The sequence below is a fragment of the Megalops cyprinoides genome, chromosome 1, assembly GCF_013368585.1.
Source record: "Megalops cyprinoides isolate fMegCyp1 chromosome 1, fMegCyp1.pri, whole genome shotgun sequence".
Classification (NCBI taxonomy): domain Eukaryota; kingdom Metazoa; phylum Chordata; class Actinopteri; order Elopiformes; family Megalopidae; genus Megalops; species Megalops cyprinoides.
This window is the reverse complement of record NC_050583.1, coordinates 29,494,269-29,507,192: the sequence shown is the minus strand read 5'-3', so window position 1 is coordinate 29,507,192 and position 12,924 is coordinate 29,494,269. Positions and strand designations below refer to the sequence as shown.

At 38.7% G+C, this 12,924-nt stretch overlaps 2 protein-coding genes across 2 annotated transcripts in view; both read right to left on the bottom strand.

Moving 5' to 3' along the window:
• The window catches only part of LOC118792727 (lethal(2) giant larvae protein homolog 1-like), a 49,501-nt gene extending 45,355 nt beyond the window's left edge, over positions 1-4,146 (bottom strand). The window contains exons 1-2 of the mRNA XM_036550638.1: positions 3,971-4,146; positions 583-680 (exon numbers count right to left, since the gene is read on the bottom strand). Of these exons, the coding sequence (XP_036406531.1) occupies positions 583-680; positions 3,971-4,051 (179 nt within the window). The 5' untranslated portion in view covers positions 4,052-4,146. The remainder of the gene's footprint in view (positions 1-582; positions 681-3,970) is intronic.
• A 4,363-nt stretch (positions 4,147-8,509) lies between these two features.
• Positions 8,510-12,639, bottom strand: alkbh5 (alkB homolog 5, RNA demethylase). Its single transcript, XM_036538206.1, has 4 exons — positions 11,121-12,639; positions 10,216-10,296; positions 9,996-10,127; positions 8,510-9,081 (listed from the first exon to the last, which is right to left on the bottom strand). Exons 1-4 carry the CDS (start codon positions 11,810-11,812, stop codon positions 8,898-8,900), a joined length of 1,089 nt encoding a protein of 362 aa, XP_036394099.1. The 5' UTR covers positions 11,813-12,639; the 3' UTR covers positions 8,510-8,897.
• Between the last annotated feature and the right edge of the window lie 285 nt (positions 12,640-12,924).

The following is a 12,924-nucleotide window of genomic DNA, read 5'->3' as shown; positions in this document are numbered from 1 at the left end:
AGAAATATTGACCAAATACAAGTTAGATTAGTGTCACCAAATTGTAAAGTGCTACTATCTTGAAACAGAAAAAGTAAAATGGGGCAGCTTGATTCAGGATTTTACTCTATTTCAAACCAGTTCCAGCTGTCTTGGAAGGCTGTCACCAAGGCTATGCCGTCCAGGACAACTCTAGACAGACATAGTTAGCCTTTTGCTACTTCTCAGTGAGTGCCCATACGCACTTAAACATCCATTTCAACCATGGAGAACCGTCAGTGACTAATAGGATGAGGAGGAAAACTACATTTGTGCATTTATGTTTCTCAGGTCAACAGGGAAATGTTTTGTTCAATAACATCAAGACAAAATGACATTTTACTTTCCCTACTAATATATTCAAGCTCATCATAAGACAACATAACTTACAAAAAAAACTAAAATACTTTATACTGTACTGTAAAATATTCTACCAACCAGTTAACTCAGAAATGAAAGATCTCATGTACTACAATATCTCCTTTGAAAGGTTATAATAAGTCTTACCTTCTTGGCAGTATGACAACAGTCTGGAAATATGCCCAACCATATGAAAAAGGATACACTTTGACTGCTCCAGATTTGGTTCCAATAGCCATAAGTCGCAGTTTAGGGTCGTATGCCAGGGCACTAGGCTGATTGGGAAATCCATGTTCAACAGTCTGGAAAAAAGACAAAGTGCAGAAAAGTCACAGAAGACCCATTTCCATTACCCTGTCTCATGAGCTGAACACAAGCATGGCCATCTTGAGAGCAAACACTCCCTCTTGATCCAAACATGCCTGGGTTTAACCAAAAAAAATCTGTACCACCTAGGTACAGTTACATATACAGCACTCTGTCTGTGGAAACACATGCATTTCCATCATATTGTCACAGCTGGCCAATGACCACTAAAAAGCCTCAGCGCAACCATAATCATACAACTAGAGCTGTATGAATATTTGTTGTTAATTATTTGTTAAATCAGACTTGTCAAATGCACCATAACTTTCTACACAGGTAGCAAGCTAAATAATTTAGCAAGATAAATTGACATGCTACTGACCTTCATGGTTAAAAGCTAGACAGCTACAGCTATATCTACTTTTTATACAAATAACAGGCAAAACTTGTTTGGTGGAAGGTGCTTTAAGTGTAGATCATTGTTCTTGTAAACTCTGACTACTATGAAAATACATAAAGAAGCTAAAATATGTACATGGCTACCTATCAAGCCAAATAAATTTGAAAACATACATTTAGAATAGTGACATGATGGAAAATGTAAAAAAAAAAAAAAAAAACTCCACAACACACCCAATGTGACAGTTAACATCTACCTGCTGGAAGGTTTTTGAAGTCAGCAATAGGTCTGAAGAGGTTAATGAAAAGGAAGCTAAGATTTAAAAGGGAACCATACTAGCATGGCACACTTTCGGGAAGCACTCAGCTGTAACACAAAAACAGTGTCTTTGCTGGCATCCTTGAGGAACACCCCATACATCAGCCATGCCACTTCACAAAAGCAATAACAGTTTATTTGCCGTGTTAAAACTTATAAAAATGGCCAGCATTTTTGAAAATGGGACATTTTCAATGACAGTTTGAGTAAATTGTAGGAAAAATGTAGCTCAGCTTTACTTTTGGCTAATCACAGTAATACAGCAGCAAAAACTGTCATGCTTCACTTGATTTCACACTGCATTACTCTGGACTTAGCACAATTTACTTAGGTAATTGGAAATGATAATCCGTTCCTTTCCATTGTACGAAATCTGTATTCATTAGCATCCTTTTAGGAATCTGTGAAATATAGACGTCCTGCATTTAAGACACGGGGTTCTCTGTTCTCTAAAAAATTCTCTGCAGCTGGTACTTTGTCATGCAGTACAACTCAGTGCACACACATGTGATGGTACAAATGTTATCCAAGGAATCTATTTGAAAGACCTTTTTCAAAACTGTATAAGAAAACATCAGCAAAAGTTTGACAGTGGAAATAATGCAAAATCCAAAATCACTGCATGTTGTGACAGCAAAGCTGCTGACCCTGAGCAGCATCCAGGATCGTGGGGGCTGGGGAGAGAGGAGTGCGAGAGAAGAGTGCAGGCGACAGATCAGACCAGTCTGTGACATTTCACACAGAGTGCTGACGCCTCCACTGTATGACATCTTCAAACGCTGCCATCAAATATTAATGTCAGCTATCATTAACAGACTGGCTTTTCGGGGGGGTTATGCAGGGTATCCTTACGGATTACCATGGTGTGGCACAATCTGTAAAACTCTTATTGTCATCAATCCATCCCTGGGAAAAATGAAACTGAAGCAAACTCTGAGAGACACCATTAAAGGCCCATGCTGTGTGTGTGTGTGTGTGTGTGTGTGTGTGTGTGTGTGTGTGTGTCTCTCTCTCTCTCTCTCTCTCTCTCTCTCTCTCACACACACAAACTGATGAAGGGCCAGTGCAATGACACCAAGCAGATGCTGCTCTTAGTCATTCCTGAGGGGGACAGAACCATGTCATAATTTGCACGATGAGCTGAAGCATTCAAGGCCCAGGGCTCCATAATGACAACTCTGAGCCCTTTTATTTGACCACCCTCCTGACCGCCCCACTGTGGGGCATGGGTAAGTACCTCAGGGACACCTCCCATTTACAGCACAATGGCAGACAGCTTCACACACTTGTTCTACTACACAAGACCTGTTGGCTTTGAACAATGCATTAAGGCATCAACTGAACTTCTTCCTTCTCCTACCAACTCTTACTAAGATTTCTTCATGAAGTGCAATGCTACATTCAAGCTATCTGAGATAGCTTTTGTTTTTGAACTTAATTTTAATCGTTTTTAACGGCAAAAAGAGTATAAAAAGCAATAAAAAGCATATTTAAAGTTTCTGACTCAAAAAGACAGAAGCAAACGAGCCATTAATCCTTTGATAGCAAATCTGAAATTACATATAGCACACTCAATCTCCGATTTCATTGTCAAAAATATATTCTTTAGATATGAATGATGTAAACTACTCGTACAATATTTATATTAATCCTTACTTGATGCAACGGTATAATATATCGGCTTTAGCGACAGCGGAACGTCTTATAATTAAAGTCATAACTATATAATATGTTTGATACGTAGTACAAATTCATCAAGAACTTAACTTCCATTCAATTATCTAGAATGTGTGTCATCGACAATTCTACGCAAACAAATGCTGATTAATGTATGGATTTACCCACAGCCAAGCTAAAATCTTTACAGCTATGTTTAAAACAATATACAATGTTCTCATTAGAACGACTCGTTTTCTACTCCTAAGTAGTATTTAATACATAATTTCTGAACCAATAAACAAGCCAAATATGATCCATTTAGAACATTTAAATTTCAACTAAATGACATTTTAAGAGCGTTGTACCTAAGCACAGTGAGTACATGCAATGCCGATGTTTTGGTCGTAAAAATAAATCACAATTCAACCACAGTGAACTTTTTTTCTCCGCCGTTTACATTCTGGGGTTTATCTACAGCTGTCCTCAGCATTTAGCGTTTACTGCAACATCATCTGTTGCAGTTGAAGAAAATGTTTTACCATCTTTGATCAATAATAACAGTGAACAGTATAACAAAATCTCAAGTATAAGAGAATAAATCAGAAAAAACAGTCTACCAGATAGCAACAGATGAAGTGAACTAATTGATTTTCTGCAACGCGGGACCGTTAGTTAAAACGGTTCGTTTTGCAAGTTCCACGCTGTACTTGTACATCTCCTTAAATACATATAACGCTGACAACTACAACCAAAACAATTCGACTTCCATTTCGTGTACAATTTGCAGAAAGACTACCGAATACACCTCTTTAAATACCCTTAATTCACGAACAATTGTATTGATGCGACACGAGACTGCTTGCTCGCTTGCAGCATAAAAGGGGTGTCTCTGCCAGTGTTTCACCGTACCTTATTAAATGCAAAAAGATCCTGCTTGAGTTTCTCCCTCTGAGGGTCATTTCCCTGCCTTCTGAACCTAAACTTCATCATCCTGAAGCCGGCAGAAAAGTATCAACGACAGAAGAGCACAAGTTTTCAATTCCTCAGGTTTGTATCAACATAAGACAATGAGATCCATGCAAGCTCCCGATTCTTTGTATCCAGTTCTCAAAAGCTGCAGCTAGATGCCAGAGAAATGAATGCGTTTCGGTTGAGATAGGCAGCCATTGTAACCAATCGGATCAACGATTGAATATCCATACTCCAACCAGAGGCTAGATTCAAGTGGATAGGTCATTAGTGTGATTTTAGGAGGTAGACGCCAAACTTGGCGTATGGGATTTGTAGTTTTCGTTTTTTTTTTTTTTTTATTAAATTCTTTTTCGGTTAACATGCTTTCAAATGTAGGTCATGGATGCGCAACTCGTTTTTTTGTCAACATTCAAGCAACGGGAGTGATGTAACACAATTAAGAACAACCGATGGGTTGAAAACTGATGTGCAGTGTTAGAACATGAATTTTAAAAGTTCATAGTAAATGTAAGCTTTGCTTGTTTACAGTACAGTCGCAGTGAATGGTATCGCTTTGGTGCATAACTGGAAGGACTCCTTTCAATCATAGAGTCGTTGCTGATTGTTCACTATACCACAGTAAAAATTGTGTGACTAGTGCTTGCTTCCACCTTAACACTGTCTAACCTCGACAAAAAGAATTCACAAAAACCTTGTACAACTCCCTTGGGAAACTGTAGTAACCCACCATTTCCTTAACTTAAAACAAACAGCTTTGGAACTTAAAAAATGTAGACGCAATGATCGCTTTCCATTATGTCTTGACCTTGATAAGTAGGGGAGAAGTTGAACTGGGTACACAATATTTTACTTCACGTCTCTGCTATATTCCACTGTGGTCACCATTGCTGCAGCAAGCAATGCATTTGTCTTTAGAAGACATGAAGAACAACACACAGTCAGGTTCCCAACTGGTGCCATGGCCACAGTGCTGCTAGTGAAATAATGGGCATGAAGCATTCTGGTATTTTCAATAACGGCATTCCAGAGAGAGAGGGGGGACAGAAGGAGAGGGGTAGTGGGAGTGAGAGGGAAAGACTGATATGGAAGGAGAGGGACAGAGATAATACCCCGTTGAAATAGCTGTATCAATACCAGCCCTTCGCTCAAACATTTTAAAGGATTGTGTTCAGATTATGGGATGTCATATTAAAATAACTGGCACATAGGCATTGCTCAAACTTTGATCCTGATGGAAAGCAAGTAACCAACAAAAAATAATAAACATTCTGTTCTAAAATGTTTTGCAGATACAAGATGTTATCAGATATAGAGTAATATAAATGCACATATTAGGATTCACTGAGTCACTTCATAATGCATTGTCTCTTCAGAGAGAAATCAATAAAACACACAGCACTAACAGCATGACTGTGAGTATTGTATATTACTTTCCAACAGGCACTTAAAATTAGTGGTATTACAGTGTAAGACAATATACAGTCTCACACAGAACATATCCATCATAACAAAGTCATTGTCAATCTGTGAGTGAAACACACCTCAGTAAAACTATAAAATACCAGAACTGCCAGGATTTGCAAGGGTAATGTTTATTTTTCAACATACCTAGTATAAATAAATTTGAAGAGGAAAAACATGCATGTAAAGCAAGCAAAAAAGAGGAAACACACAAAGCCTAACAATTCAACTGAGGTAAATCTTTAGGCTTCTATTGCAAAAACCACCTCTATATAATATCACTGAAACTGAAAATGAAGTCTGTTAACCTTGTCACCTTCTAGCCAGCCTAGAAAGTCAATCTAGATACTGCAAGCTACTTAGCCTTATGTAAAAGCATGATTTCATGGATAAATCAGTAGTCTTTGGAATACCCAATTGTGATGTCGAGAATGAACTTTAAGATTTTAAAAATTCAGAAACTCTTGGGAGAAATGACGAGGGATGAATATATATTCCTACATAACATTATGAGAAGTGTTTAATCATTTGTTGTATGTACAGCTTGTTTTTAGTCAAGCCACAAAAGGAAAAACTTCCTTATTTGGAGCATATTTCACTGAGTGTTTAACAGTGGTTTCCCTTACATTTTAGCAATTTAAACCAGCTCTATCATAACAATAACTCCTTTTGGTACATGACAAATAATATGGAGCTTGCAAGACAGCATCCTGCACTCTTTCAGGTATTCTTCCCATAAAACTGTTGAACAAGATCATTTTCTGCCCTCTTGTGGTCAGAATAATTCATTTCCCCTTTTACTTGGGATTAAATGCAGCATTTCTCATATGACTTATACATGGTAGGCTTCCAGTGCAGAAAAATAAAGTACTTTGTGTATTGCATACAAAATACCATTTGAATAATTGGTCCCTGGCGGAAATAATAGAAAAAGTGACTTGAAAACAAAGATGTCACATTTGCATTACAGAAATCCTGTTCAAACAAGTCAGTGACAGTTCTTTTTTCCTTTTATTTAAACAAATGCAATATATTACAGTATACATGTCAAATGAAATATGAAATTCAGCAAACAGCCTGTCAAACTACAAACTAATGCATTCTTTTCTCTTGGATTGCTACTATTATATGGCTGTATTTTTTTTTACAACCATCAATAGAGAATTTTATTAGCCAGTAAAATACTAGATCAAATGAAGAAAAAAAATCAATGCAGATGAGTAATTAAAACAAATGTGGGTAAATCAATTTCAATATGAGGACAGGCAAAATCGAACTTTACATTTGTTATATTTATGGATGAATATATCATGGTATATCATGGATGAATACTGGACAAAACTGCACAAGCGCTGCTGGAAAAATGAAAAGGTTGCAAACTTCAGGTTTAAAAATGTAAAATTTAGAACAGAATTACTAAAATGCTGTCTTTGATATAAATGGCATAAATGGAGAAAAAAGGTTAAAAAAACATGGGCTAGATTTTTTAAATACATGAAATTAAATCTTTTAAGACCATCCTCCATAGAGAAAAAAAGAAGAAAAAAAACAGGCCAGTATGCTTTCTGTATTACCACTGAATAAGAGTAGCTGATCTTCTGTGCCTTGAGGCTTTTAAATAGAAATGACAATGGTACTAGAACAATCCAAGAAAAACAAATCTGTCTAGCTTCTCTACATACAGTGTCATAAAATAAAAACTGAATACAGATAAGCTTTTACACAACAATAAACAGAATTAAAAGGCTTTGTACATACATTTTTCATTTTATACAATTCCTTCTTAGTTCAGCTTGTTTTGACCTGTACATCTTTGTTACAAGCATACGTGTTATTTGAACACAGCTCAAAGTTCCTATCAGCAATACAATCCTAAGAAAAAAAAGTATATATACTTTTAAAATTTACAACACTTTTGTTTTCCTGCTAAAGCACTGAAAGTGCTAGACATCAGATCCGCAATCTTAACACACAGCAGAAAAGATTCATAATAGAGATGTATGAGAGCTGGGTAGCACTGGTTCAGTTCAGTCAAGGAACTCTCATTCAGTTGCAGTATCAAACAAAGCCCTCTATCTCTATAACAGATATGGCAAACTGAGAAAAGTGCAAATGTATCACCAAATTTTTCACTTTTTAAAGTTCTATGAAAAATTTGCCAAAGCCAAAATTTTGTGTGAGGCCAATGCTTCTCACAACAACCCCTTTACATAGAATCTTCCAAAAATATGTTGAGATCTCAAGGAGGCATTTAAGTATCAAAATGGCATTAAAATAAAATAACTCATTTAGTTGTCATGTACACACCACTCTTAACAGGGCATAATCTGAAATGATGGTTCTGACTGCAATTCCCTACAGCATCAAACTGCAGCAGTGTGTGAGATACATTAGGTACTGCAGTGACTTCTGAATTCAACAAGAAGAGGATGCATGCAGTTTTGGACAATCGCAGACACCAGCATTTCCTTGAACACACGCACACACACTTCAGCATTTCCTTCTGGTCTGGCCAAAAATCACAGGAGCAGAACTTTTTCAGGGCACCTTTGCATATTTTAAATGGAGAAACATCCATCTGTCAGGATTTTAAGCAAACGTTCGATCCACAATCTCAGTAACAAAACTCACTCAGGGTGTATTACCATGTCATTACATCATGTCTTACCTGAAACAATCTTAAATATCCAGCATTACAATAGATGTATGAACAAGGTACTCCTATTTACAAGATTAATCAGGCAAAATGTAAAAATGTTGTTTTACATCAACTCCAAACTGCTTTTCTTCCATGACTGAAAATGCAACCAAGTATCTTCTAACACTGACTCATATTTTTCCTAATATGAAAAGTCTGTTTCAGCTTATTCAAAAAATTACAAAGCAAAAGGCATTTAATGGAAACTGTAATCCTACTGTAGATGTCAAGATTCCAGAAGACTTCCATCTGAGATATTGCCACAGATGGATACCGAGTTTTATTTAAATCAATACAAACAACAAAAACATGCAGGAACTACTTAATCTCATTTGATATCATTAAGAGAATAAAGGCTTCTGGATAACTGATGATGGGCCTCCCCTCTTGTGGGAATTAACAACTGTGCACCGGAGACTGCTTTGACAAGGGACTACTCACATCAATTGGTGATATTTGGATTCAAAGTTACTGAATTCGAACATTACTGGCCACTGTAAGGTAAAGAACTAAATAAATGCTTTATTCACATTCCTCAGATTGTTAACCCCCTCCACACCCCCAAACAAATTCAAATTACTGGCCCACTTGATTGCTGACATATGACCCATCTACCTCTAAACCTGCATGCAAACAAAGGATTTTTTTTTTTTTTTGGACACGTCTCCATGTGGGCCTTTGGTGTCCTGGGCAGACAGTTCCCCCTCAGTGGCGTCTCATCTTCACTTTTCGAGCGGAGTTTGCGCTGTCGTCGGGATGGTCGTAGCTCCTGGCGGACTCATGGGACCTCCTCCAGAAGTTCTCGGCGCTGGAGCCGCTCCTGCGGCGGTGCCGGGGGAAGACGGCAGAGCGGCGGTTCTCCTCTTTGTCCATCTCCAGGATGCGAGGCCTGAAGAAGCAGCGGCAGATTACATTACAGAATCTCAACAAGTCATACAGCTCAGCGTGTTACTCATTAGCCTGCCAGAAGGACCTTCTATGGACATCATTCTAAGGGGAACATTTTTAAAGGGCTTGGAATTCTTCACTTCAACACATTACAAAATTTTGTAACTGCTGAGGCACACCATACACATTCACTTATTAGAGGGTGTCAGCAGACTAAAACAACACACAAACATCTGTATACTAAAACATAAAACACATTTACACTCTACTTGACACTACAGGATTGCTATAGCTTACTGTGCAATAAATTTCAAAAGAACGCAGAGCCAGCATGGAAAAGATTACATTTATTTCCTGTGCAATAGTGCTGCTGATTCGGCAACAGTGTAGGCGAGTTCAAAGAAAGGTTGCGAGGAGGAATTTCATTATCATGAAAAAAAGAAACTGACTTCCAACACAAACAAGGCTCTATCAAGTAGTGCAGGGGTTGTATGTTTCCATGGGTGATGAGTATTCCATTTCACACTTTGTCATTTAGGAGGCACTCTCATTCAGAGCGACTTAAATCAAAGGTACAAAAGGGCATAACAATTCCATTCTCTTCTATTCCATTCTATTACAGATAATGTTTTTGGTCCATTCTTGCTTACAGGTAGTTGGTTAGCTACTACAGCAAAGCGCCAATCAACACACACTTTAAAACTGACTTCAACACAAATTCTTGCAATGTTGCTTTGGTCTCTAAGTGACATCTATCTGCTGTACTTCCACCCTAAAACCTACTACACCTGAATCAGTAAACAGAATAGTCACCATGTGATTGTGGAGAGAAAGGGAGGTTTTTGGCCTGTGAAGCTAAATGATGGAGGAGAGTGGCCATTATAATGTGTTCAGTGTCGCTATTTGGAGTCACACCTATGTGCTGCATCAGGATCTGCCTTTCGATGAGACCGCTTTGCTTTCAATAGGTGTCTGTCAGGAATGGAGGCAGGAAGGACTGCATTGCTGGGTGAATTTGTCTCCAGTCGTGGTGCATCAGGTCGTGTTCTACAAAATATCAAAAGGAGAAATTTACTTTTCCATGTCATACATTTCAAAATCTTTATCTTTCTAGTGGCAAAACAGAAGTACTCACTTTCTTAGTATGATAACAGCTCTTCTTTCCTTGATATCCTGTGGTCGAATACAGTGGGTAATCTCATCTGCGGCATAACCACTGCAATGATAATACAGGCTGCATTAAACCCCAGGACAAGCACTTCTGATAGAAAAGTCCCTCCAGATGTAACCTCTGTGCAGTCAACATCTTCCAGGTGAATGAAAAGTTGATTCGATGTGCACACTTACCACCTGAGGATATAAACTGAAAATGTGCAGCTGCACACTGGGAAATTTAGCACATTCAAAGTTTCATTTAAATCTAACAATATGTACCTGTAAATGCACTGGTGAACAATTTATAGTGTGCATATATGCCAAAAGAAAACACTCTGTTGCCATCTACTCAAATCAACTATTTCCAAGAGAAAGGGCATGGGACTGGTTTCAAATACCATGACTTGAAATAACACTGACCTCTGATGACATAACAGAGGGACAGGTAAGAAAAACAACAAAAACATACTTCTTAAATCATCTAAAATCTGAATTGTGCTTTATTGTACTGATGTTCATGGAAACTTGCTTACAAGCTGAATACATGCAATCAGAAACTTTATTTTAATTCTGTCTAATACAATACAGATCGATGCGTTTAAAGGAATAAGTTAAGACCATTACTACTAAAGAGCTATATCACATAAATGGTACAATTCTTCGCAGAAATATGAATAGGTCTGATGAACGTTTTATTACAAATTACAAACGCCACTGTGATAGCTAGTCCCGCTAACTAAATCCAACATATTTGTGTTAGATAGAAAATTAATGCAAATAAGCAAGAACCACTTGGAGCTGAACTACATCCACAAGGTACTGTGGTAACCCACAGCCTATGGTTAGTCTACAATAACTGCCTTTTCCCTCTGCTGTCACACGTACCTGAGAACTGTGACACTCCCGCGCCTAACAGGGAGGAACAAAACCGGCTCCGACACTCTGATGGGCTTGAACTGAAACTTGCAGCCAAAGCACAGCGCCGAATCGCTGAAGAACGAAACTGAGACGATGGGCCTCTCGAAAATGTGAATGGGATCCACATGGGAGACTATGCATCCTCCCGGCTGGTAGTCGTTAATGACAGCGCTGTTGACAAAGTCTTCAGGTATCACGCGACTGGCAACTAGTTTCTTTATGACCAGCTCGTGCACCCAATTTGGGATGTCGTCCACCTCCCCTTTGGAGTACAGACGCTCCTGTCCCGGCCCCCTCTTTTCCAATTGAGAACCGTAGGTGTAACCCTCTCCGAAAAAATACTTATTCCGAAGAGGTGCCCTGTCCACAGTGTGTTCTCTGTACAGACCCTTCTCTCCGTTGGAAACGATCTCGTCAATCTTTGCCTCTATAACGGAGCACTCCTCTGTGCTAAAAATGCTCACTTGTGTGATTCCGCTCTTGACTTTACGGGCCTCCACCTCCCGCTGCTCTTCAGGGTCACTGAAGTCTTCCTCTGAATCGTGGTATTTGCGCTTGCTTCCATTGCTGTGGTCTGAATTTTTGTTTTTGTAATTGTCTCTGTGTGGAGTCATAGACTTCAGTTTCTCCCTTAGATCTGTAAAGCCGCTTGCTGCCATTTTCTAAATTAAATATGCTGATAAAAATGACGTTTTGTTCTCATATTTAAGATTGTGGAAAATTATATTAAATAATGACGTGAATCGTGTCACGTTGATTTTCGCGTGGGGGAACTGGATATTACTGAGCCTTCCTGCTAGTTAAGCCTATGCATGCTTCCATGCAAGCTTGCTACTCCGGCTACAGTCTACCGTGACAGGGAAAATAGTCAGCGCGACAACTTGATAACTGTTATATGCTAGTGAGCTCGTTAGCTAGTTTGATATGTTACAGAGGACAACAGTCATTCTAGAGACAACTAGCTAACGTTAGCTGTCCAGCTACTGTTAACGTTAACGTCTTGGGCTACCTAACGTTAGCGAGCCAGCTAGCTGTACCGAATGCATGGATTTGTTGATAACGTTATATATGAACTGTATAGGTTATTGATGTAATCTATAGTGACAGTGCCACTTACGCAATTAATTTATATACTTCTACAACCAAGTTACGCTACCCCGCTGGCTATAAGGACCTACTTCACCATTAGCATTAGTTAGCTACATAAAAACAGGCAGAGAAAAATAAACTCGTGTAACCCAGTCAGAACACGCATGCTCCCCATTCCGCGCGTGCTCAATTGGACCAGTGCGTTTATTCCTTCAAAGCAATAACTAACTACTCCTCAACACCTGAAGGAAACGTTGTAGAACGCCAGAGTAATATAAAACGCCTCAGGAGTTGTACTACCACATTTTCCCTACACTAACCGAATTCACTTAAACCTTATTCCATCTTTTCCTGTGCATCCACCACCGCATCCAAATTCGTTCGTTTTTCGATGCCGAAATAGAATATCCTCGAGACAGATCACACTGCTATAAACCCGCCCCTGGCAGCTCTGATTGGACAATAATAGCAAACAGAAAAGGGGCCATACTGTTTTCAAAAATTTCATTGGCTTAAAAATGGAAGGGAACTATACGCGAAAAACGAAACAGTGGACTCTATCATCAAGTTTGGTGGAGGAAACAAGTCCTGGGTCTTTATGCTGTGATGTGGCTGCCTAAATCTGTGCCTACTTAAATGTCATTCTTAAAAGTAGGGAGCAAAAGGGAGCTGTACACTTCTG